The 25,947-nt window shown below is 48.1% G+C and overlaps 2 protein-coding genes across 2 annotated transcripts in view; both read right to left on the bottom strand.

Annotated features, from left to right (window-relative positions):
* Positions 1-1,130: 1,130 nt before the first annotated feature.
* On the bottom strand, positions 1,131-6,078 carry Ngb (neuroglobin). The gene is made up of 4 exons (XM_020180971.2): positions 5,698-6,078; positions 3,988-4,099; positions 3,196-3,315; positions 1,131-2,137 (listed from the first exon to the last, which is right to left on the bottom strand). Exons 1-4 carry the CDS (start codon positions 5,784-5,786, stop codon positions 2,003-2,005), a joined length of 456 nt encoding a protein of 151 aa, XP_020036560.1. The 5' UTR covers positions 5,787-6,078; the 3' UTR covers positions 1,131-2,002.
* A 3,285-nt stretch (positions 6,079-9,363) lies between these two features.
* The window catches only part of Pomt2 (protein O-mannosyltransferase 2), a 36,771-nt gene continuing 20,187 nt past the window's right edge, over positions 9,364-25,947 (bottom strand). Inside the window, exons 10-21 of the mRNA XM_020180960.2 lie at positions 25,707-25,773; positions 23,263-23,332; positions 21,119-21,197; positions 19,659-19,810; positions 19,122-19,213; positions 17,595-17,671; positions 14,421-14,492; positions 14,054-14,113; positions 13,852-13,957; positions 12,812-12,952; positions 12,509-12,623; positions 9,364-11,828 (exon numbers count right to left, since the gene is read on the bottom strand). Of these exons, the coding sequence (XP_020036549.1) occupies positions 11,723-11,828; positions 12,509-12,623; positions 12,812-12,952; positions 13,852-13,957; positions 14,054-14,113; positions 14,421-14,492; positions 17,595-17,671; positions 19,122-19,213; positions 19,659-19,810; positions 21,119-21,197; positions 23,263-23,332; positions 25,707-25,773 (1,137 nt within the window). The 3' untranslated portion in view covers positions 9,364-11,722. The remainder of the gene's footprint in view (positions 11,829-12,508; positions 12,624-12,811; positions 12,953-13,851; positions 13,958-14,053; positions 14,114-14,420; positions 14,493-17,594; positions 17,672-19,121; positions 19,214-19,658; positions 19,811-21,118; positions 21,198-23,262; positions 23,333-25,706; positions 25,774-25,947) is intronic.

Raw genomic sequence — 25,947 nt, 5'->3', positions numbered from 1 at the left:
ATAGTGGCCTTTCAAAAGGTCACGGCACCTATGCTGTGGGTGACTCGACATAGGCCAGAGGAAGATGTTTCCTTTGCCAATTTAGGTCACCTAAACACTTGGAAGCCTTAGGCCAGGTATGGACACCTAAGTGTGAGCTGTCACTGGGACCAGACTCCATATCCTAGAGCCTGTAGGGCTGGAGAAAATGTTTTCGGTGTGCAATGAGAACAGCATCCCTAACACATACTGTTGACTCATGTGTGCCGTCACACAGCCCTACAGGCCTGCTCATCTAAGCTGAGCAAAAACGATGCCGCAGCAGGGAGCTCGAAAAGCCCTGTGGCACCAGGTGCAACCAGTCCATGGTGAGACACAGAAGCCTTAGGGTGAGGTGAGGGCAGTTGGTCCAGAGGCAGCACCTGCAGCCTTCCTGCCCAGCTCCAGGCCCACACCCAAGAGGACTGTGGGGAGGGGATGACCCTAATCTGCTTGGGTGATGCTCATTCGTCATGTTCCTCTTCCCCTCTTCCATCCCAGGCTGTCTCTGTAGCCACCAGCCTGTGGGCCCCCAATCCCTGGACCCACGCACCGCTTCCCTCTAGGGCTTAGTGTGACTGTGTGTTGTAACTGACCAGCCCCAGAACGCATAATGGCACAAACGCGAGAGATGTTTATGTCTCCCTCATGTACAATTCTAAGTGGGTGATCCTGATAAGTGGGCACCCTCCTCAAACAGTGGCTCAGGCAAGAGCTCCTTTTGCCCCGTGGTTTTGTCACATTCAACATATGACCCTCAAGGTCACCATAAGGTCTGCATCAAGCCAGCAGATGGATGACAGAGTGTGAAGGAATATGTGGGAGTTTCGGGGGGCCAGGTCTGGAAGCAGCACACACACCAAACAGTCCACTAGCCAGAACTATCCCCTGTCCACCTAGTTGCGAGGGAGATACGTGCCCAGGAGTAAGACAAGCCTGCCCCCAGTTTGGATCCCAGACTCTCAGCCCATCTCCACCACTGTCTTCTGCCTCCCTTCTTTTCTACCCACTCTGACCTTGGCCCTGTGACTCCATCCTGTCTGAGTCCCAGTGACCTGCAACTTCATCTGGCACAGGCCGAGGCCCAAGAAAAGACCAGTCTGAGAGAATCGGAGAGTTCACAGAGCAGATTTATTCCTTGTGAGTTTAGGGAACCACAGCACAGAGCACGAGAGAAGGGCTGGGGGATGGGCAGAGGCCTTCCTGCTGTTTTTCCTCCACCCATCTATCTGACAGGCACCCTGTGGCTGTGGGCTCCCAGCGGAGCTAAGCAAGCAGAAGGAGGTGGGAGGTAAGACTTGGCCCTGCTAGAGTGGGATGGTAAGGAAGGACTCTCTGGGATAGAGTCGCCCTCTTCCTTGCTCTGCCTTACCCTGCCCCATCCCATCCTGTGTGGCCCTTGGGCTCCTCCAGGTGCTGAATGAGGATATAGGAAGTTCACAACCCATAGGCAGCCCAGCCTCAGGGTCCTCCCCTCCCAGGCTCCTGATCCCTGTCCCAGTCCAGGATCCCCAAGAAGGGTAAAGCTGCTGTTCCTCTTCATCTGCAGAAAAGCGCCCTGGGGCTGGGTTGGGATGAGGGTCAAGCAGGCAAGATGGAAGGGGCCAGAAGCCCAGCCACCTTACTCCCACCTTGGCCAGAGCGCACCTGAAAAGGGCCCCATGCTCTAAGTCTCCCCTTCCAGGCCCCAGGCCACTTCACCACCAACGCTCTGTTCTGCCTGCTGGAGCAAGAGGACTGCCAGAGAGGTGAACAGGCTGGCAGGTGAGAGGCTATGGGGATGAGGGGAGCCCAGAAGCCCCTTCTGGAAGGAAAAGCCACTCCTTTGCAGTTGGGATCAGGAAGTTGACACCCAGTCCTGCTCCATCACCTCTCCAGTATGGCCAAGAGGACAAGGACCAAGATGCAGGAGGCCTGGGCTACAACAGACACAGACCAACAGACAGACACAGACAGCTGGAGGCCGCAGGGTTTGTGTCGCCTCTTACTCGCCGTCCCAGCCTCGACTCATGGCCTGCACCACAGCCCCATAGAGCTGGCTCCAGGCGGCCCGTGTGGCTGGCGTGAAGGCGGGGCCCAGGCACCTCTCCAACATGTACAGCAGGGATTCACCCACCGTCTGCAGAGGCAAGAGGCACTTCATCATCCCAAAGGCAGGAAGGTACTGCTCCAATCTACAGGTGAGAAAACTGAGGCCCAGGGCTGGGAAGGGTACCTGGGCCTTTCTTCTCTCTCTTGCATAGGACTCATGCTTCCTAAGCAGGGCCCTACCCTAACCCTCGAGTAACCATGTCCCCACTTCCCCCTAAATGTGAAGCTGCACGGTGAACAAACCATTTCACCCACCCCTAACTTTGCAACCACCCCATGGAAAGGGAGGGCACCAATCAAGTCATGTTCCTCATGCCTCAGTTTCCACCTGCAAGGCAGCACATGGGGATCAAGAGCCTGGGCTCTGGAGCCAGACAGTCCTAAGTTCAGATTCTGACCATCACTTATGTGCTGGATGACATTGAGCAAGTTGCATAACCTCTCTGAGCCTTAGCTTCTCTACCAGTAAAACAGGAAAAATAAAATGATTTGTGCTGGAATTCTTCCCATTGCCACTGGCTCATCCATGTGGCCAGTGGGACACTGTGACAGGGATGCCAACAGAGGCTTTATGAGCACTTGCATGCTGGGGCTTGTCCTGGAACTCAGCCATCCTGTGCAGATGCTCAGCTAACAGCAGGGACAGCTCAAAGACTCACAAGCATCCTTGGACCTCCCAATCCTTGTGGAGCTCCTGGCTGGATGCCACACATGGGTGACTACAACTGTGCCATGGGGTGCAGATGAGCTATGCCACTGAGCCCAGTCATGAGAAATCAGAAATTGTTATTTTACTAGTAGGGGTTTTTGTTTTGGGGGGGTGATACCCAACTAATAGGAATCTGAGCAGATCAGATAATTTTGTAATTCTAATAGAGGACATATCAAAGAAGAGAACTCAAGAGGCCAGAGAGGTCAAGCCAATACTAGAGTCACACAGCAAACAAGTAAGGGATGCAGGCCCCCAGTCCTGGTCATCTGAGGGGATGGGGATGGGGAGAGAGAACAGGTGGATGGGGGAAGACTGCCAGGGAGTGGTGGCTCCAGGTCTGGAGCTCTGGAGAGAGGCAGAGCCCCACTGCCCACCGAGAACGAGGTGAGCTTCACGCCTACTGCCCGATGTTTCCTGCCCAAGCCAGCGAGGTACTCCTCCAGTGAGGACAGGTCCTCCACATTGGTCACCGCAGCGTCGATCACCAGCATCACCTGCCAAGGGCCAGGCAGCAGTGAGTAACACAGAGGGACCAGAGCAATCCCAACTGCTCACAACCACAGCCCAGAACCACAGGGTCCCACCAGAGACATGATAGGCTCTCAGGACCCTGGATTTCAGGAGCAGGGACGCTAAGCGGCCCATATCAGTATACAGTAGGCGCTCAGTATGTGATGACCCAACTATACCCATGAAGGAAGTCTCTTCCCTTGAGGGTCTCAAAGCCCTCCACAAGCCTACAGTGTTGTCTGCCTAGGACAAGGAGAAACTGAGGCCCTATGAGAGGCACAAATATCTAAGAAAACCCTAGATTGGGGCTGAGGTCGTGGCTCAAGTGATAGAGGGCCTGCCTTATAGTGTGAGACCCTGAATTCAGTCCCCAGTACCAGACACAAACAAACAAACAAACAAACAAACAAACAAAAAACTACTAGTTTGGTTTTCACAACCAGGTGACCCCAAGAGGCCAGGATTGTCTATACCAGCCAGTGGAAGTTAGGGGACAAGGCCCCAGCAACTGAGGACAAGGTGGGGGAGGAGGCTGACTGGTGTCTTAGGCTGGGTCCAGCCCAGAGGGAAAGAAGCAGGTGCCTCTTGTGGGAGCAGAAGGGGCATCAGACCAGGCCAGAGTGGTCTCTCCGCACCAGTGCTTTGCCTCCTCTCACCTTCCTGATGTGGTCCAGGAACTCCGGGGAGGAGAGGCAGTCCTCGGGGCTAGAGAACTGGTGGCCCTCGTACTGGAAGAGAGGCAGCAGGCCGGGCTCCAGGGCAAACAACCTGTGGGGCAGGGCAGGGGCCGGGGATGGGTGTCAGGGAGTGGGTGAGCAGCGAGCCTCAGCAGCCAACATTGCCAGCGGTAAGCCACAGCACCCCTGCCAGCAAGACTGGTGCCCCTACCCCTTCCCAGGCTCTGAACGGCATCCTGGAGAGGACAGGACCTGGCTTGCAGTAGCAACTCCCTAAATGATTGAAGGGTAGGGTTTGGGACAGGCAGGAGTCCTCAAGCAGAAACCAAGAGTTTCATTGAGAGGGAAGCTTTCCCTCTCCCCTTAAATCAGAACTTCTCAGGGTCATCAGGAGGAGGTTGAGCCCCAGTGATGACAGTAACAGCAAGACAAACTCCTAGTTGGGTGTGGTGTCCTCCCAGCTACTCTGGAGGGAGAGGTAGGAGGATCAACAGTTTGAGGCCAGCCTGGACAAAGTCAGTGAGACCTTGTCTCAAAAACAAAATAGAAACAACAAAAAGGACTAGGTAGAGTGGTAGAGTGCTCACCTAGCAAGTAGTAGGCCCTGGGTTCAATCCCCAGCACTACACACACACACACAAAAACAAATTCCTTATACTTATAAAGCACTGAGTACTTCACATGTGGTTATCTTGTAATTAATTATTTTAAGCAGTGGGTACAACTCTTATCCCAATTTTACAGAGGAGGAAACAAGCCACCCCGGCTAAGGTCACACAGCTTGAAAGTAATGGAGCCACAGAGGATGCCAGAGGAAAAAAGTGAGCTCCAGGACATCCAGGCACATCCAGAAGTCAGCCCCACCGCGAAGGCTCACTGCTTGTGGAACTGTGACTGTGTTTTGTGACCTGTGGATTATTACCCTTTTTTGTGCGGGAGAGGTTTTGGTAATAGCATGGTCAGAAGTTTTGGGCTGGCCTTGGGAATCAAAGCTCCTGAAAACCGGTGAACAAGGAGATTTGTCCCTGTGTGATAACAGAAGGGCTAAACCAGCAGGGAGGCTGAAAATTAGCCTTCCCCATCCTTGGGGGGGCCTGCGCCCTCTTTCAGGTGGGGTGGGTGAGACAAGTGTCTGTCACCCCTTCCCTGGCGGCTCTCTGGTCCTAATCTGGCCCTTTTCTCGGAAGGGTTTATCCTTCTGTTTGTGGCCGGGAGTGCACACTCCTGGGACCCAGACCCGGTAGCCATGGTCCACACACGCACTGGCTCAGGAGCCCATCCCGCCTGCCAGGAGCTGGCACACCTTGCCCGCACCCGCCTTCAGGGCACCCATACCTGCAGCGGTGGTGACCCCTGCAGTCACCACTGAGGAAGCCCGCGCCGAGGAGGGGGTGCGACCCCAGGCATAAGGAGAGCCGCGTGGAGGACCCCCGCGGCCCCCAGCGAGCCCAGATGGGAGCAGGTGTGCGGCGCCGGCTCGCAAGTCGCGCTCGCGGCCGGGAGAAGAGCAGAAGGGGCTGCGTCACCGGTCGCCGCGCCCCACTCTTCTGGCGCACATCTGGCAGGCGCCGGGGCGCCCTGGCAGCGGGGCCAGTTTTCCCTCCTGCGGTGCTGATCCAGCCGCCTGCAGCCCGTTCCTGGCGAGGCGCCCCTCCACCCGCACTCCCGGGGCGCTCGGGCAGCCCTCACCTGGCGAACAGGACGGTGCCATGCTCCAGCGGGCTGCGGCTCACCGCCCGCCAGCTCTGCCGGATCAGCTCGGGCTCTGGGCGCTCCATGCCTTCTCAGGGATGCGGGGCGCAGGGCTGGGACCCTCGGGGCGTGGGCGCAGTTACCGCACGTGTGGTGCCATCTCCTCAGCGCCGCGGGCGGAGACTCGGGCTCCTCAGCACCCACTACGGCCCAAGTGCCTTGGCCGGGCGGGGCTCGGCAGCAGCTCCTTCTCTGGCCAGAGCCGAGAGGATGCGTGCGGCCCGCCCTAGATGGAGGCGCCCCCGCCGCGCCAGCCCCGCTGGCACTCCCGGGGACCCCACTCGGGCTGCTGCGCCCGGCGCCCGGCAGCTCCAAGAGCCGTCCTTTATAGCTAGCGCGCCCGCGCCCCCTCCCGTCCAGCAAGGCGCGCTCCCTCTGCAAGCGCCTTGACCAGGGACGACCTGGAGGCCTGGGATAGGTCCAGGCTTCAGAGTTTAACAGAAATCATGGAGCCTCTCTAGGCCTTAGTTGCTCACTGGGAAACTAATGATAACATCACTATTAACTGTCCGGGCATGGTGGTACAACCTGTGATCTCAGAATCCCAGTGCGCTGAAGACGGAAGCAGCACTGCTGTTTTGAGACGCTGTCTCAAAAACAAAAACAAAAACAAAAAACAAAAGTACTACTTATTGCTTAGGTTCAGGAGTACTGAGGACGCTGTGTTAAATTTGAGTGTCTTACCCAGGTGCAGCATGCACCAGCTCACCACAAGCCCCTAAAATATTGCCTGGTGGCTCTTGTGTTTGCCATCTGCTGGCTCAAATCATGTCCGACTACTGCTTTCTTCCCCTTGGAGGTTGGCCAGCAGGCACCAGGCCACCTACCTGCATGACCAGTCTGAAGCTGGGGGGACTCCCTGCCCAAGCTCTGGATCTGACTGGGGCACCAGCACACAATGGGAGACATTTAGCTTAGGAACAGAGCCCAGACCAGCCATTTCCTGCCAGGGTTTTCTTAAGACTGGTTTTGGAAATCTGTGAGCTCTAGGCCCTGCTGGGCCAGGGTGGACTCCTGGGAGCAGGAGATGTGAGCATACCATTCTCCTATACTATACCATTCTACTAGTCCATGATTTATTAAAAATTGTGACTTGGATTTTTATTTTTGGGTTTGGACAGGGTCTTGTTATGTAGCCCAGGTTGTCCTGAAACTCATGATCCTCCTGCTTTAGCCTCCTAGGAGTACTAGGATTATGGGCGGGATTACAGGATGCACCTGTTGTGTTTTTTTGTTTTTTTTTTAAAGTAGAACTACACTATTCTCTTTGAGGCATGAGAGTTCCTTTGGCCCCAGACCATTTCTAGTGGCCCAGAGTACAAGCCCAGTTTCACCCTTATTTTATCTTTCATTGTTTTACACTCTCTGAACCTCTCTCCTTTCAATCTGCCCAGTTTTCTCTAGGCTTGTTTCCTCAGTAAGGATTTAGGTGGCAAGGTCTCTAGAGGATCAGTGGTGTCTGTGTGCCGAACAGGCTATGGCCTCATAGCCAGCCCTGTGCTAGACATGGAGTGCTGAGTCCTTCTTGCCTTCTAGAACTTCTCCTTCTGGCCCTCAATCAGTTCTGGGGACTTCAGTTGTGCTCTGGCCAAGCCCCATGAAACTGCCCAACTGCTTTCCCTCTTCCAGGTAGAGTTTGGGTATGCCCTGTTCCATTCTTCCCCAACTCCCTACATATTCTCTGTATCCCTGAGCTGGAACATGAAAAGATGGCTTTGGAACAGTCTGGCAAAGCCTGTGTCCTAAAGAGTCTGACAGGTTCCTAAACAAGTGCACAAAGGAATGGTGCTCTGTGCAGGCCATCTGACTGGCTTAGGACCCCCCCCCCCACTCAACCCAGTTTCCATTTCTTGACAACAGCCCACACTCAGGACCCTTTTTGCTACCTCTCTCCTTTGGACAGGGTCTGTGGTCTGACCAGTTCATGGGAGTGATGGCCTTAGCTAGTAAGTGGATTTGTCAACACTCACAGCTTCCCTCTGCCTTCCTAGAGCCAAAGGCAGCAGGAGGAGACGGTGAAGTGCACTGTCATCTCTGCTCCACTTGGGAAGAGGCTTAAGAATCTGGTGCAACTTAAGCAGCCACAGAGGGGCTGGGGCAGTCACAGAATCTCTCCTCCCAATGGGGTATCTGTTAAAACCTAAGACAGAGTTTCAAATGCTATTGTGGAGCCAGTGTGTTAAAGTATCACTAATGACAGTAAAGAGCTAGCACTAATGGAGCATTTGTGGCCAGACACGGCCCACTGCATCCTCACAATGACTCTATGAAGTAGATCTATTTATTGTCCCTGCCATTGAGGAGATGGAGGCAGAGATTAAGTAACTGAACCAAGGTCATACAAGAGGTGGGCCAGGGTTTGACCTCAGGTCTGACCTTTTAGCCCATCCTCTCCACTGCCTCCCTAACTGTAATGGGAGCCATAACCAAGCCAAGGTCACTGTGTCGGAGCTGGAGGTATACTGAGCCAGCTCTTACATGGCTGATAAGAACTGACTGTATGCATCTCTTTCCAACTCCCCATTCGTGACATCAAATTGGTGGCTCGAACTAGGCCATAGTGGGAGTATTTATACTATGGGAATTAGGAAATGTTACAAATCAGGGCTTACTTTCCCTCACAGAAAACCTGTTGTGACACACCCACTACTGGTCTGGGTGTACCTGGGAAACTAGGGAAAATAGAGCACTGGCTGAGGTATGGAGGCACTACACAGAATGTACAAAGGATACACAGAACCATGACACCCCTGTGTTGAATGTTTAGACCTTACTTCAGAGTGTTCAGGGCTGCCAGACTCCTGGGAGATACTTCCAGCCCAGAACCAGGCTGGAGAAGGTGAAAAGGTCCAGCGTGGCAGAGTCCTGCCTCTGCTATTTCCTAACTGTGGGACCTTAAGCATGTAATTTACTCTCTAGAAGTAGACTGAAGACAAAAACATCAACTTCATTGGCCCTTTATGAAAACTAGATGTCACAGGTAAGAGGCGTATTTGATTCATTTGCTTCTCTTTGTCCTTGGCATTTTGTCTCCTGAGGACCTGCATGACCTACATACTTCCAGCCTGCCTCAAGCTATTCTTGGTCCTGAGAGGGGCAGCTGGGTGGCTCAGAAGACCCTTGGCTTCACGGTGCAACAAGACTCCCTTCCTCAACACCTTCAATCCAAATATCAAGTCAGCTCTCACCAGCCTTAGATCCTTAATCTCCTTTCTGATGACAGGGTCTTGGAAGGATGCAGGTCGCTGATAAGCAGAATGGCAAGTTGCTATAGCAGTGGACCACTCAGCTGTCTGAGAATTGGACAAAATGGTTCCCTCGCTCCTTTCTATACTGGCCAGACTAGTTAAACAAGAAAAAAAAAAAAAGGTCCAGCTTATTTTAGAGTAAGTTTAGGTAAGTTGAAATAACATGCAATACTACTCAAGAGTGTACAGGGGAAGACCACATGCCCCCAGGCATCAGGCTTACCTGCCCAGCCAGAGCCTCAGCTGGAATTAGAACAGTTCATGCCCTCTAAACATTCTCCTCTTCTTAGGGAAGCTTTTCTGGGAGCCAGAGGGCAAGTTAGATTCAATTAAGCACAAAAAGAACAACATGGCATTAAAAACAAGAGCTATTTATTACAAAAGTAAATGGCCTCTGATTAACTCTGGCAACTTTTTATTTTTTTTTTTTAAATAAAATGTGGCTCAAGATGCTAGCTGGAGATTCAGCTGCCTCACCAGCAGTTTGTGAGATGTGTCACATTTCTGCCAATTCCTGTGGGCTGCAACCCACATTCAGAGCAGCACCCTAATGGTTTCTGTCCCAAGCATCTTCCAAATCGAACTTGAGCACTGGGAGCTATTGCCACCCATGTGGCCCTGTCCCCGGAGAAGTGCCTACTGACTTGGGCATGGAGGAAGAGGTAAAGGGTGGGGAGGGCTCTTTCTTCTATCCCAGTAAAGCAGGGGAAGAGAGAAGGAACCTTTTCTCCCTGTATTTTGTGGCCATATTAGGGGGAGTGGTGGATAGAGAGCTTGCTGAGCTCACTCCTTCCTTACTCGGAGTTTGCTCCCTGGTTCCTTCACAGCTCCCCCTTCCAACAAGTTCCTCTTGGGAAGTACAAGGGCACAAGGATATCATCATGGATCACCTTCTTTACTAAGGCCAAGTAGATTCCTGCATCCTACCTCCAAGATAGCTCACCCAGATGGTGCCCAAGTCAGCTCAGAAGAAACTAGCTCTGTCTGCAGGGTAGAGGGGAGGGGAGTAGAGTGGGATCAGAGCTTCTCCATCTCTGCCAGAAATGCAATTACGCAGGCAGCCCAGACTCAGCACACAGGCTGAGCTTCCTGCTGGGGGAAGTCAAAAGGGCTACAGCCATGGGAGAGGGAGGTCAGTGGGCCTCAGATCTAATTAACCATCCTGCCTTGCTTTTGACGTGGCTGCATTTCCTCTATTAACATTAATGATGCTTGATCTGAACGGCCAAGCATGGCCCAGAAGCTTCCCTCCCTACCACTCAGCAGGCAGCACAGCCCGTCCCTAAGACCAATTTTCAGTCTCCGTGGCAACCGCCTCCTGAAAATGCTTTAAAGAGCTCTGACCCTGTCAGAGTTGTTGGGAGCTACAGTGGAGGGAAGATGGAGAGTGGCAGAGATTCATCATTAGACCTTGCAGCATCAAAGTCTTCTGAGACCAAATAAACATTTTGTCCTGAACTAAGAGAAGGAAGTCATGCAGAAGGGTTGGTCTTGGGTTGGTTTAGTTCTGACCCAAAAGTTTTCTTAATCCCTTTGGGGGAGGAAGTGGAAGGAGCAGCTCTGAGCTCAAAGCAGCAGACCATAGAACCTGCCATGTGTTTCTAGGTTCTCTGGGGCCTTATGGAAAAAGAGACTGATGAAGCAGTGACAGAGAGAAAGGGAAAAACAATGAGAAATAAAAACAAGATAGCCCAGCAAAGAACAGCTCAGATAGGTCAAGTACCCCATACCCACCCTAGTATCCCACTGGAATCTCTCAGCCCAGCACCACACGGATTCCCTGTTCTGACTCTACTCTGCCTCAGCTGCTTGGAAGGGTCCCCAAAAACTCTCCTAGCCAACAGGAGAATGCATCTGTCTTGTTCCTTATAGTCAGGCCAGATCCAGAGGGAAAGGGATGGACAGTAAGAAACAGCCTCTGGCATATGGGATCTGGGGACACAGAGTGGCCAAGGATAGAACATAGTTCTTCCCACCAATCTTAGTGTGACATTCCCAGAAAACAAGGATCTGAGGGCTAAGGAAGGCCAACCAGAGGCTGGAGAGTTCTCCACCATCTCATTCCCTTGAGCCCATGGCTCTGTGTGCATCACAGGCAAGAGTTCAGTCACCTGTGGCCAAGACACACTCCACAGTGTGGGTTGCTTGCTTTCCTGGCTGGATTCACTTGTGTGGGAAGGAGGGTAGCACAGCTTTAAGGGTCCCATCTGCTGCTCCCTCAGTGACATCCACAGTGAGGTCGGCGCTCTCAGCCCTCAAAGCTCTTTTGGAGGTCAGAGGATTTCAATGGATCTTACAAACCAAAACCAAGTCAAATCCAATGTGAAAAAATACCAGGAAATTATACCATAGCCCTGGACTGTTTCTTAAAAGTTTATGTCTCTTGGCTGTCCACAGTTACATGGTCTGATTCCACAAGGATCTGGAAAAATGTACACTCCCACACTCCCTCTTGAATACTCATCCTCCCTTATGTTGCACTCTCAGGGAATTGGGCACAAGAGATACTGTCCTCTGTGGGTACTGCTGACAGGGCTGTGGCTCTTTAGTGTAGGGTGAAATCTGGGTTCACTCCCAGAGCTTAGTCCTGGCAGCAGCAGATGCTTTGGGCTCCTCAGGCAGCTCCTCTGAAGCTGGTAGGGTCCAGGGACTGGCTCCACAGCTGGCTATCCTGAGGCAGTTCCTGAACCCAGGCTGGGGTCCTGGTAGTGGCCTCAAAAGTCCCATGATTCCAGCCACCTTAGTCCTGCCATTGGACTTTGGGGGTCCTGGGCTAGGGGACCAACCATCCCATAAGCCAGAGGGTGGAAGAGGTAGAAGCTGTAAGAGAGAATCAGAAGGAGGTGGTTAGCATAGCAGGCCAAAATGAGGAGCTCTGACTATAGCTCTCTCTGCTGGTGCCCATCACACAGGCTCTACCCACACAACCCAATGCGTCTAACTGAGTCTGCCATATGGGCACACTCTGGTTCAGGAGTTACAGGGTTGCTGACTGAATGACAAGGAAGGAAAGGGATCTTCTAAACAGGCTTAGGATAGGGACCCATCTAGGGGTCTGGCCCTGGGTAGTGTGGTCCAGAATATTTGTATGCTCATAGGTTACAGGCCTTACCATCATGGGATGGCCTGTGGAATTTGATTCTGAGGCTCCTCCCCACCCCATTCCCACTCTTTCCTCCATCTTCCTCACCCCTCATAGAGCTATTCTGGCAGAGAACCTCATGATTACAAGGGGTGCCCTTGCAGATATGCTGGGTGATGCCAAAGCTGGGAACCACTGGCAAGGAGAGAAGGCCATGAATGAGCTCCCTGAATACACATTTGATTACCTAGGGGGCCCTGAAAATTGTGACCCACTTGGGCCCAACTAAATCAGAACCTCTGGAGCTGGGCATAGACACAGGAACACCTTAAAAGCACTCCAGGGCTTTTAAGTACCTGCACCCAGAGCCAAAGTACCAGTGAGCCCACACTGGAGGACTGCATAAGGGGCTGCATACCTGTAAGCAATTACCAGAAGCAGGCTCAGGATTCCCACAGCATGGACACTCCTGGCCAGAGGAGAGGAGGTCAAGCCCCAGGCACAGAGCCTCAGGAGGGTGTCCCACAGGATGCCTATGGAGAGCAGAGAAACCAAGCACCAGCCTGTCAGAGAACAACTTCTAGGGATCCCACATGAAGGAGCCACCCCAGTCAGAAAGCAGAGATCCACTCAGCATGGCTACTCATGGCAACTTCTTCCTCTTTTCCATCCTTGTCCTCCCCTTGCTTTATCTCCACAGTGCAGGTTGGGAAGCACTGACCTGTTAACATGCTGGAGAAGAGCATGGCTGGGAAGTAGTGGTGGAAGTAGAGGATCCGGCCCATCAGGAAGAATGGGAAGTAATGGAGCACCCAGCCAAGCAGCACCTGGCCGCCTCCTCGCAGAAAGACCTGGGTCAACCCTGGGCCCCAAGCAGTACAGCTCAGTGAGAAGGCAGGGAAGGGCAGAGAATCTGAGTTCCACCCCAGTTCTGCCTCTTCCTTGCTGTATGACTGAATAGGTAACTTCATCTTGCTATGCCTTCCTTCTATCATGCGACCAATCCACTCAACGCTATAGCAATTGGAGGAAGAAAAGAGTAACTGGGTCTCAAGAATCCTGGTCAATTCCCAGTTTGGCAAGGTCTTGGCACCATGGCAGCAATGACACACACTGGCAGGGCCTGAACACTGGTGTCTCGGCAGGGAGCACACACCTACAGACAGCTGCCCTCCCTGCCCCCACTACCCCATCTCCACTGCCACAAGCCTTCACAGGGGAAGGCCAATGCAGAGCTAAAGTCAGAGAGGACAGAGAGAGATGGGGGTTCCCCAGACTGTTCAGACAGGAAGCTACAGGGGCAAACATGGTCTATGGGGATGTCTCCTGTGATGTGGCCCAAGCCTAACAGCTAAAGTAACCAGGAGCAGCATTGTCCCACTAGAGGATAAGTCTGTGGAACAAAGTGAGCAGACAAGAAAAGGAGCAGCTCTGGCTACAGCACGGGGGGAAAGTGACGGCTGTTAAGTCAGACTGCTTAGGTCTGAGTCTTAGCACCATCACTAACTAACTGTGCGTCCTGGGACAGGTCCTTAACCCCATTATGCCTGGCTTCCTAATCCACAGAATGAGGGTAAGATACTATTCCACTCCCCAGGACACTGGGAAGGAGCAAAATGTTGAACAAGCTCTGGGTACCTGGTGTCTGTGAGCTAGCTTTCAAGGCAAAGGAAAAGTGAGAATATGGGGTGGGGAAGGAAAGGGGTGCCCCATAGTAGGCAGGCCCTCCCCAGAGCACAGGCCTCAGCTAAGAGCCCTGACCTTTCAGCTCTGCAGGCAGCTGCACCCCTCTCTGCATGGCGATGGCAAGAGTGCTCCCTGAGAGGAGGTAGAGGGCAATGCTCACCAGATTCAGCCACCAAACCACCTACATGGGAAGGAGAGTGGGAGGATGAGGATGAGAGCATAGTGGTTCTCCACAGGCAAGCTCTCAGGGTCTGAGCAGGAATGGTAGTGCACTCACCGGGTTTCCCAGCAGATAGACTCGCAAGTCTGTGTCATTAGTCCCTGAGAAGCGCAGGCCCTGTGGAGTAGAGGATGCCCTGCTGATCCAGGGTCCATCTCATCCCCAGTATTCCCATTCAGGGAAAGGAAGACTGGACACCTTTCACAGACAGGCAGCTTGGACAGGAGGCTCAGAATGTGCAAATTCTATACAAGCTTTCTGGGAAGGTGGGATCAGAATCAGGGTATGAAACAGAACCTTGTCTCTGGCCAGCCCACTCCAGTGAGACCTCCCCCAACATCCCAGCATACCCCAGGCCCACCCAGCCTCCACGGTCTCTTGCTCAGTTCCATTTCCTGAGATGAACTCTAGCCTTGTGCCCTACCTGATAGTTGATAGGCCAGTGCCAGGGTTTGGATGTGAACTCATTGTCCTTGGGTTTGAGACCATTATTCCCCTGCAGGAAGGTAACAAAGAAAATATGGTCAAGACAAAGATCCTGCAGGTGGACAGAAGTGTGAGGTTCAGGTACCTCTGACACCCACCCAAGCGTCCAGAGGAGATTCTTCCTCTCCCTTTCTGGAAGGAAGAGTCAGGTGCTTATTCCCAGCCACTGCCCACCTACCTACAATAACTGCCTTGGTTCTCCCAAACAAACAAGTCTCCCCTTCCCATCAGACAGCCCACTGAGATTCTCTACACTAGAGAGAAAGAAGAGAAAGAGGAACAAAGGACTTGTATCTACTGGGCACAAAATACATATCCATCTGCCAAGCACAGACAAAGTGTCAAGAGAGTAGGAGGAGTTGGGAATATAAAACAAGCGCTTACTTAGTCAATTTCAAACAAAAGCAGAGACTGTGAGGAGTACCTGGACTTGGAAAAGGTTACTTTAGCATAGTGTATCTCAATGTTTTTTTCATTATTTTTCCCTGCCCCACTCTATGAGCCTTTATAGACATTTTTTTCCAAATGCTCTCCATGCCATTTTAATACTATAGCCATAATATGTTTATGTACTGTAGGAATAAACTGTGCTTTATAAATAAAAGGTTTTTTGTTTTGCCTTCTAAGAATATTTCACCTAGGTGGAGAGAAATCACTCCCAATGCTGGCATTATCATGAAGAACCTGAACTCAGCACCTCTAATCCAGAAGCCAAGGATGTGCAATAACTGTCTCACTATGGCCCTTGCTAAACAGGAAGGAACAGGGTCAGGATTCAGACACTAGTGCCAGGGATGGGCCAGCCTCAGTATCATACAAACTGAGAAGGGGAGCCAGGCTGCTGTGAGTCAGGTCAGAGTTTCTCAGCCTTGCTATTGCTGATTTTTAGGCTAGATAAGACTTATATGAGGACCGTCCTGTGTACTGCAGGATGTTTAGCATCCCTGGATGTCAGAGCACCCCCATGCCATGTATCTCAGTTATGCTGCCAAAAGCTTCTCCAGACATTGCCAAATATCCCTGGGAGGCAAAATTTCCCTCAATTGAGAACCAATGGTTTAGCCCAAGACAGATTCAGAGGTCTGGTTCAGTGACCTGCCACCTAGGAGCCTTATTAAACCAACTGTGAGGACTTAAGAATAGTTTGCAACCTCCAAACTACTGGGTTGCTTCTGCAGGGTCAAAAATGCCTTGGGGAATCAGACCCAAAGGGACCAGCTGCATAATCTCTGAATCACTATGGCCAACTCAAGAGGCCTTAGAATGAGAAATGAACCATTCTGGATTCCTGGAGCAGTTGATGAGGGAAATCAATCCCTTCAAACCAGTTCAGTCCCAAACACAGGGACTCCAGCCAGAACTGTGATAAGCCAAAGGAATCCTATTCACTATATCAAATTTGGAGAAGTCCAGCTCCTCTACTAAACCATGAGATGGAAGGAGGGAACAATCTATACCCACAGAAACACATGGGTTTATAAGTTCTTCTCTATCCAAATCTAGATGGCTTCTTCCAGGTAACCTAACCAGGCAAGCCAGCCTTCTCTACCCAGGCATCAGCAGCACACACATGTACATTCATATGCACATGTGAATCCCACCACAGTTTCTACAGTTTGGACTTACTATTTTGGTCTTGGTCCTCTCCCTTACTCTACATACATCAGTTGAATAAGAGCTTCCACAATACCTTTTCTTCTTTGTTTCTACCTCTTAGATAATGAAAGAACTGAAAGTCTAGACTTACTCAGTCTTAAAATTCTACGCAGACCCAGACTGATATTCTGACTGACAGGCACATGTTCAAAAGAGCTATGTCATCAAACCACAGTGACAGCTACAAGCAGAGAGTTAGAGAGGAAGTGACCCGGAGATTGCTTAATGTCAACTCATCACCTCCCAATGTGCAAAACTGACAAAGTCTGAATTTTTAAAGTTTAATCTGGTGAAATAAGTCAACTATATTTTCTGAGTACTGCTTACATAATCACTTCTAGGTAAGTCCACCTGGCAGTGGCTCACAGGGAAGAAATAACAATGGTCACACTACCCCACCCATGTGAGTGGCTGGTACTTGGTTGCCTATCTGATCTGAGATACAGGGGCTGTTTAACATCCTTTCTGCAGGACTTGGGTTTCCCACCATCAGAAAAAGGGGATCTCCAATTAAACATCAGAACATGGAGCAAGCTTCCTCCATGCCTATTAACAGAGGCAAATTTAAGTTTTTTCAATTTAAAGATTTCCTCTCTCAATTTTCCTTACACCTGTAAATGCTAGGACTGTTGTCAGCTACTAACGTTTGAGTGTAAGCAATGGATCTTAGGAAGCCTTAAACAAGAATTGGCCATGCCCTCTAAGTAGGGTCTGTCCAGAAATATGAGTGGGCTCATGGTGGGGATTTAATGCTGCACATAAACAGCACTTGAATTAGCCATACATCCTAACTGAGCCTAATTTCATGGGATGTAATGATCAATGTCTTGTGATCTTCAACCAAGAGCACTGATTTGAAAGTCACTCAGAGGTGGAGGAGGCTAGGGTAGCTGTATGGGAGCCTTTTGCCTAGCTTTGAAGCCAGGATCCACTTTTTTTTTTTAAAACAAACAATGAGTTTTCTTATGACATTTTCATACATGGAGATAATGTACTTCAATCATAGTCACCCCCCCATCAACCTCTATTGTTCCCTTGTCCCCCTCTAGTTGGTTGTCCTCTGCCCCCTAGATTCCTCTTACACACAGCTATGTGACCCTGGACAATTCTTTACCCTTTCTGTGAACAAGTTCCCTCACTGTAAACTGGGAATGACAATAATCTCCATAGAATTGGGATAACATTAAATGAGTTAATACACATACAGTGATTCACACAATGCCTGGCACATAAAAACTATGTAAGTGTTCACTGTGTTATCATAAAGTCACCACCACCCTCATTCTGTGATAAGGGAAATGCTCTTGAAGATCAAGTAAAACAGTGGGTGAAGACACTTTCCAAGTCCTCCAGAAGGGGGCAGGGGATCTATACCAGAGCTATGGATTTGTGCTCCAAATGCATGGCTGACCAAAGACTCTTAGAGAAGCCATGAAATGCAAAGGGGCCACAGTACCCGAATCATGACCATGTGGGACTCCAGCAAGATCTCAGGAAAACTGGGCTGCAACACATCCAGACTGATGTTTGGCACTAGAGAAAACAAAACAAAACAAATGACAGGAGAAAGGCTTTACCATACATTTTGTTCTCAGTCTGTCTGTCCACACTACCCACAGAGTCCAAGTGAAACCTTCCTAACAAACTGCCAACAGGCAACAGTATTGAGGATCATTTACTCAACTTATGTGAAGCACTCATCAGACTGTGAGAACTACAAAGGAAATAGACAAGGCTTCCCTCTTGGTTGCTCCCACAGCTCTGGCACTGTCACCCTTTACTGTGGCACTGGCTCAGATGCAACCCTCCAATTAGGCCTAAGGTGTCTGAGGACAGGGTCTGAATCTGCATCATTCATTCACCAAATGATCCACGGCCCACATGGTTCCCAGCATATTCAAAAGGAGTTGTTTAATTAGTTAATTGGTTGGGTTGGCTGCTAAGGACAAAATGGAAAGCATGGGAAGAAGGAGAAATCAATCACAAGCATGAAGGAGGCATTTAGGAGAACAGACGATGAATACAAACACTTATTGAGCCCAAAGTTGACACTGACATGGTAATGTCAAATGGGGCCTGGGAGCAGAGATGTGGGCTGTGGCCATGGCCTGCTGTGAAGAGGCTGGCTGGACGTGGAGAAGAGGCACGCTGCACAAAATTAATGGGTAAGGACCCGCCTATGCCAAGCCTAGAGGGCACAGAGGTGGCTGTGGTGTAGGGATAAAAGAATCCAGAGAGAGATAAGACAGACAAACCTACAGGAGGTCACTGGTCACTTTAGGGTAAGGAATTTAAAGAGGAAAGGAACAAGAAGAGAAAGGAGCTAAATGTAGGTACAGACAATATATATATGTTAAAAAAATTTGTCTGTATACTTATTTGTATATGTGTGTGTATGTGTGTGTGTGTATACATATATATATAATCAATTAAATTGGGAAAGAACAACACTTTCTACATAACAGATTAGAACATCTGAAATTCTCTCAATGCATGAAAATATACAATACAAAAATACAAAATTTATCATGAAGCTATTGACACTTGTAGACAACTCTTATGAAAACACTAAGATACAAGGGCAGCAGTCTCTGAACTTTTTTGGGGGGGTGGGCAGTACTAGGGTTTGAATTCAGGGCTCCGCACTTCCTAGGCTGGTGCTCTACTTCTTAAGCCATGTTCCCAGCCCTTTTTGCTCTGGTTATTTTTGAGATAGAGTCTTGCTTTCTACCTGGGCTGCTTCCTGCAGTAGGTGGGATGACAGGCACGTGCCACCATGCCCAGCTTTTTTTGTTGAGATGGGGTCTGGCTAACTTTTTGCCTGGGTTGGCCTTGAACCATGATCCTCCAGATCTCTGCCTCCCACATAGCTAGATTATAGGCATGAGCCACTGGAGCTTAGCCTGGAGGTTTATTTTTCTAAGGTAAGAGTTTTTTCTAAATGTTTCTCTTCAGAGACAGCCTGGGAAGTGAGCTAACTCACATTTGGGATTGATATGGTCCTCCACATTCCAGATGGAGTTGAGGGTTTCTTTTAGGTATGGAGTGCAAGTAACTTCCAATTGCTCCCAGCCCCTGTGAAAAGAAGTTGTAGATGTCTCTCAGAAGACCTGAAATCTCCCCTACATTAGCACTGTCTACCACTACTCAGTCTGTGGAACCCCTCTTTTTCAAGCCAGTGGCCAATATATTTTCAACCTCACACTCTCATATTCCACATCTGTTTTAGTAGTGCAGCATATGTTATTCTCATTTCACAAAGAGACAAACCCAGAGAGTTTTTACCACAAGAAAGATGTGCCAATGTTCAAAACACATAAAATACCAAAAGCTACACTGGAGCTGGATGCTCAATGATGTACTCTGATGCCTTTTCTCTTTCCATCTACCACCAAAATAAAGGAAACATGAGGTGAATATTGACCACTGTTGGAAACAGAAGCTTCTGGCATACTCCTTGCTTGTACCAAGATAAGAAAAGCAGGAGCCCCATTGAGACATCAGAAGTCCAGAAACTTACCACTTGGGCAGAACCTTTCCTGAGGAGCCTAGGACACAACCTGTGCCCAGATGGATAAGGCGAATTCGACTTCTCAGCACTTTGATCCGGTTCCCAAATTTTCTGTTTACAACCTCAATCCGCCAGAAATCATTTGAGTCCCCTGTCCCATTCTGCCAGGAAAAGAATACAACGTGAGATGTCTTCAGAGAAAAGGTGTCACAATGAGAGATGGCTACCCTTTCAGATGCCACCATGTTACAAATGTCAAGGGCCAAATCAGTCTCTATGTCAGGTGGGAAAGGGGACAAGAAGGCCATAGAATACCCTAAGTGACTGACATTGCACCAGCACTCCCTATTATAACCAAAAACAGGAACATAACTCTTGGAACCAGAAGTCAAATTCTTCACTTCATAGGAATAGAGTTTAAGTTCAAAATAGATGTTTTTGCTCTTAAACCAAACTTGAGCCATCCTTTAGCCAACAGCAGTGATCTGGGTCACTTGCATCCAGTATCTTGGTCTTCTGGACCCTCATTTATCCAAGCCAGAAAGGTCTGGCTGTATACTTCACCTTGGAAATTAAGAGACTTGTGTCTAATTCTCCCCAGGAGAGGCCCACAAGAAAAAAGATGAGGACTTCAGAGTCTTGGTCCTCATACAGTGTGGAATAAGCAAGTAAAAAGAGGGTCGGGGAATTCACTTGATGAGACCCAGACTTGTTACTGAAGTACCAAAGGCTTTGGAAGGGAATATAACTGATAGTCACACATCATTTTCCACTAGTTGCTTTTGTCTTCAACTACTTCCAAGTTATATATACTTATAGAGATTTTTACTCTATTAAGTGTATCTCCCAAAGATAGTAAACAAAAGCTATGACAAGGAAGAGATCCTTAAAAATAAAGCTAGCAAGAAGTTGGGATCTGACAAAAGATAAACTCACCTAGGGCCATATTGTAATTCTTTGGTTTCTATGGCCAGTGTATTTTTTTTGGGAGGGGGGCAGTACTGGGGATTGAACCCAGGGTCTCATGTTTGCTAGGCGAGCTCTCTACCACTTGAGCTGTGCCCAGCCATTTAAAAAAATTTTTGTTTTTGAGATAGCATCTCACTAACTTTGCCTGGGCTGGCCTCAAATTCATGATCCCCATCTCTGCCTCCTGAGAAGCTGGGATTATAGCTGTACACCACCATGCCCAACTTGTGATTTGGAGAGACCCAAATAATATTCATATTTAACCCTTATTAGATATTAGAACATGTAAATGATGTGACTATGTGAGGAGAAGGATGGAGAGAGATTGCTTTTCTCACAGCAAAATTAGCCAAAAAGTTCTCAAATGTTAAGAAAGTCCACGTGCAGCCTCTAAACCTAGGAACATTCCAGAATTCTGGGGAGGATGTGTCTTACCACATGGCTCTGAGCCAAACCCCACACCTTTATATACCCTGTTCACACCCCACTTGTTCACTTACTATGCCATAGCCAGTGACCTGATAGTGCTTCCGGGTCAGGGGGGCCTCATGGTAGTGACTGTGCAAGTTCCGAGAAGTCCTAGAAGTTGGAAGAGAGATGAGCGGTTATCTGAACAAAAGACATGTACACTGTTTTTTCTTTTACCAAGAATATGCAAAGTCATCTGCTAGGATTAGAAAAATAAAAATCTAAACAATTAATTCCAACATATCAGGAACTTGTTGCCTATTCATTCACAAGAAATATCCAGAGAACTGGAGAAGAAAGAAGCACCCAAGCTAAGAAGGCAAATGGTAGAAATGCTGAACTACACACCAAGAAAGTGGCTAACTTAGGTGTCAGCTGGGCAGTGGGATGACTTTCACACGTTTGGTAGCTATGAAGCACTTAGCTTGCCTGACATAGGAGGCAGGTCTGGGGAAAAGAAAACTAACACTAATAATCTGCATATACCTAAGATAGGTAAACCTCTGCATTCCTATTTATTCTTTCTATTCATATTACCATACATTTTAGTTTTTATTTTGTATAGAAAAAGTGACAGAAAAGTTTATTAGGAAAGAAATATGGTAAAACAGGAAAAGATAGGGAGAAATGGGGGGAAGGGGAGAAATATTTCCTGTTCCCTATGTAGGAAATGGGTCATTACCATTTTTTTTAAAGTGAAGATTTGTAGTGAGGGGGGTGGATTAATTTAGCTTTGTCTTTTTAGAACAATTCTTACTTTTATCCATAAGCAATAAATAGTCATTATAAAAATTTCCAAATTCTGCAAAATAGAATTTAATTATAATACATTTTAATGTATTATAATAAAATGAAATTTATTTAATAATACAATTTAAGTATCTAAAATCCAAATGACATTCCTGATTTTTGAAAATCTGTATCTGCTAATTCTGGTATTTGAAATCTTTGTAGGGCTGCTTCAGCTAATTGTTGTTTCTGCTTGTTCTTGTGCTTTGCTCCTTAAGTGATGCATTTTTGACTATGCACTATTCATTGTTGCTGAAAACTATTTGTGGGAAAGACTGCAAAGTCTTTCCCAGAGGATTAACTTTCTCTTTTAGCCACGCACCTAGAAGACAATACTAGTCTATGATTACAATCTTTTAAATTCATGGCTTAAAGATATGAAGACCATCCAAGTGACAGGCATGTGGGCTGCAAATCTATGTGAGAATCAACTGGTAGTTACTTCTGAGGAAGTAAGGATCTCTTACCTAACCCCCATCTCTCAGTACCCAAGTCACTTTTCCTTGGGGTACAAATTTTGGGGGAATAATCACTTAATAAGTTTATCACTTTGGGTGACCCTAGAATATTTGACTTCCAACTCCTTTTTCACAAGATAGTAGTCAAGCAGGGCATGATGGCTCACACCTGTAACCCTACCAACTCCAGAGGCAGTGATTGGGATGATCAAGGTTCAAAAGACCCCAACTCAACAAATAAAAAAGCTGGGCATGGCGGCACCTGTCATCTCAGCTTTTTAGGAAGCATAAACAGGAGTATCACCTTCCATCCAGGCTGGCCTGGGTATAAACACGAGACATTATCTGAAAAATAACTAAAGCAAAAAGGACTGGGATGTGGCTCAAGTGGTAGAGTGCCTGCTTAACAAGTACAAGGTAATATGTACTGCCAAAAACAACAATAAAAAAAGATGGTAGTCTTTTTTAGAAAGACTTTTTAGTCTTTAGAAAAAGACTAAAACTGAAGACTGTGGCTTCAGAGCCTTACTTGCTCCCTTGCATTCCTCCTTTCACTTAGACTTTGGTCTAGTAACTCTTTTAATATCTTGTCAGCATTTTTATGCTTTTAAGTTTTTATATCATACAAGAATTTTTAGTCATTTCAGTGAGAACACTGGTGAAATAAACTAGCTTGCCCTACTCTCAGAAACAGACACCTCCATTTTCTAAAAGTAGCAGCTTTGGGCAACTCAAATTTTTCTTCTAGTAAAGGGATCAAAGCTCATCAAAGCCAAAATCAATAGGCAAAGGTTGGTCTGCTACTTCATTCCCTTCATCCCATGCCTCTCTCATTCTATCACAGCATCCTTGTTCTATTACTACAGCCTCAGCCACACCTGACTTCTGTGTGTCATTCCACTCATGATTCAAGCAGCAAGTTAACTTACTCTTTGTGTTCTAATCGAATGATGTCTCCATGTCTCACAAACTCCACTGGGAAAGAAGGGTCTAGGGGATCTGCAGGGAAGAAACAAGCATGAACTCAGAGTCATTCACTCACTAGGCTAGTGGCTGCTGAGGGCCTACTAGAAAACAGTTACAGTGCCATGTGGCATGTGCTAGAGGTACTGACAGAGGCCTGTGGGTCAACAGAATAATCAGCACAGAGGACTATAGAAGCGCATCCTGGAGATAATGCTTGAAAAGACTCTTAAAAGGAAGGAGAGAATTCTGTCATGTGATTAAGCAGGTGAAAGGCACAGGGGTATAAAAGAACAAAACTCAAAACTCAATCAGTGGTAAGTAGTTTCATACAGTTAGGACATGCAGGAAGGAAGGGAGTGGGAGTAGAAGATAAGGATGTGAATGAGTGGGGCCAGACTGCATAGCCAAGTCAGGCAATGTACTCCTTAACTTGTAGGCACTAAAAGCCCTGGAACTTAAACTGGGAGGTAAAAATAACAAGATTTTCCTTTCAGTAGTAAAAATACTGCTTCCACAAAGTTAATTCCATGCAAACACCATTTGTCCAGCTTTCACCAAAATTAAATCTCTAACAATAGGCCTGCTAAGTGTGAGGTGAAGAAAATGAAATGATAAAAGGACAACTTTTCTGTCATCCTGAAGTTAATACTGATTAGGATCTAGAAAAGCAATGATATAGAAAAGAAGCTGGCAGTCACCATAGCAAGGCAGAATGCACCCTTGCAAACTTCTGTCCCAAACAGTGAGACATTCTATAAATATATCAAGGTCAGGAAAGCTAAATTTGACAGGGCACATCACCAACTCTCAAAAGAATTAGAAAATTTGACTGCACAGATGTCCAGCTATGCTGCCTTTTAAGGTCTTTTAAGACTAATTAGCAAGATGACAAATCAAATAAATCAAAAGAAAGTTTCATTTCATATGGACTGACAAGAGGCAGTTCTAGCCATCCAAAACACAAAGACAAAGCTGGAGGAGTGGCTTAAGCATCAGAGAGCCTGTCTAGCAAGCATGACACTCTGAGTTCAAACCCCAGTGTCACCACAAAAAAGGAAAGAAAAAGAACACAAAGACCTTAGTTTATGAAGCTCCCAGAAAATCCTTAAGTTGCTTAGGTGAAATGTAACCTTCTTAACTTAGGAGCCACAACGGAATAACAGACCAGGGATGTTCAAAGATTTGGTTCAAGCCCATACCTGAGAAGTAAAATTCATCTCCCTCATACCATCTCATTGTGATGGGCCACTTACTTATGGCCTATTGGATCAAAATACAATCAATACTAGTATTATAACAGTATAAAACCAGACTCTGCTCAATGGTGTCATAATTTATATCGCTGAGCACACAAATAAAGAGGATGTAAACATCGTGGTTGAACATGTCATGTTTCACGCTCAAAAATGATAGTAAGAGGAGATAGGGAAGGAAAAGGAATGTGAACTTAGATAAGCAGCTGTCCACTTCACAAAGCTAGAGTGCAGCTAGCTGGGGCCAGGTTAAGACAGGTGCTGTTTGCTGAGGAGTCACAGGGAATTCCTGTGGCTTAGGGTATCAGCAGTGATGATAGCTAAGAGGTGAGAGAAACATGCTCTCTGCTCTCAGCATCAGAAGGCACTGCCTGCAGGCAGCTAGTTGCCTGACCAAAGGAAAATCCCGATGTAACTATGAAAGTCCTGAGCCCGACAGGTGTGTTTCAGAGCTATTTTGCCCAAGATAGGCAAGATACAAAGATTTATCTATTTGTATCTTTCTGCATCTTGTCATTAAAGTTCCAGCCTTCTACAGCAAGCAATCATGACATTATGTGTAATAGTCTTCAGTATACAAACAGCAAATTTAGTGCAGATTAGGGGCATATTAGTAGGCTTTAAGTGATGTCCCAGACACCAGCTAGACAAGCCCAGCCATAGGGCTGGCAGGCCCTCAAATGACCAACTGATTGAGCCAGCCCAAGGATGACAGTGGCAGCACTCTACCTTATCAAGACCACAGGCAGGGGTCTGCACAGCTTGGTATGCTCTATGTTAAAATGAGGCAGCCATGGTACCATGGTAGCCATGGTACGTTAGAAATGAGTAGCACTAAGGCTACTCCCCAGCCACCCATGGCATGAGCTCTTCCTGAATGAAACCTGAGCTGTGGCCCTGCTCTCTGGCTTCAGTGACAATGCTAAGAGTGAGAGGTTATCTGTTATATTCACTGATTATCTCCTGTGCCTTTAACTGTGCTTGGAACATGGTAAGAGCTCAATAAATAATTGTCAAAAAGATAACTGAGACAGTAAAGATGTCAAAGATGTCAGACAAGCCCATCTTAGTGTCCTTTTTGGAGACATGAGAAATGTTAAGGAAGGCTCTGAATAAATGACAACACAAGAAGCATCAGTTCCTGACTACATTACCTGAGTTTGCGTTATGTTTCTTGATAATCCACAGGTTGTTGTAGTCCTTGTGCAAATAGGTGGTGACCTGGGGGAAGGCAGAAGGGAGAGGAAGGGAGGGAGAATACCATCACTACCAGCACAATGGGCTAAGCACAATCCCCAGCAAATCCCATTGCTAAGTCTTTTTTAGAATCTCCAGCCACCAATGCAAGAGGCCACATCTCCCAATGGGGCCCAGAAGCAGAGTTGCTGAATGAGA

Source organism: Castor canadensis, chromosome 3 (genome assembly GCF_047511655.1).
Source record: "Castor canadensis chromosome 3, mCasCan1.hap1v2, whole genome shotgun sequence".
Classification (NCBI taxonomy): Eukaryota; Metazoa; Chordata; class Mammalia; order Rodentia; family Castoridae; genus Castor; species Castor canadensis.
This window is presented reverse-complemented; position numbering and strand designations above follow the sequence as displayed.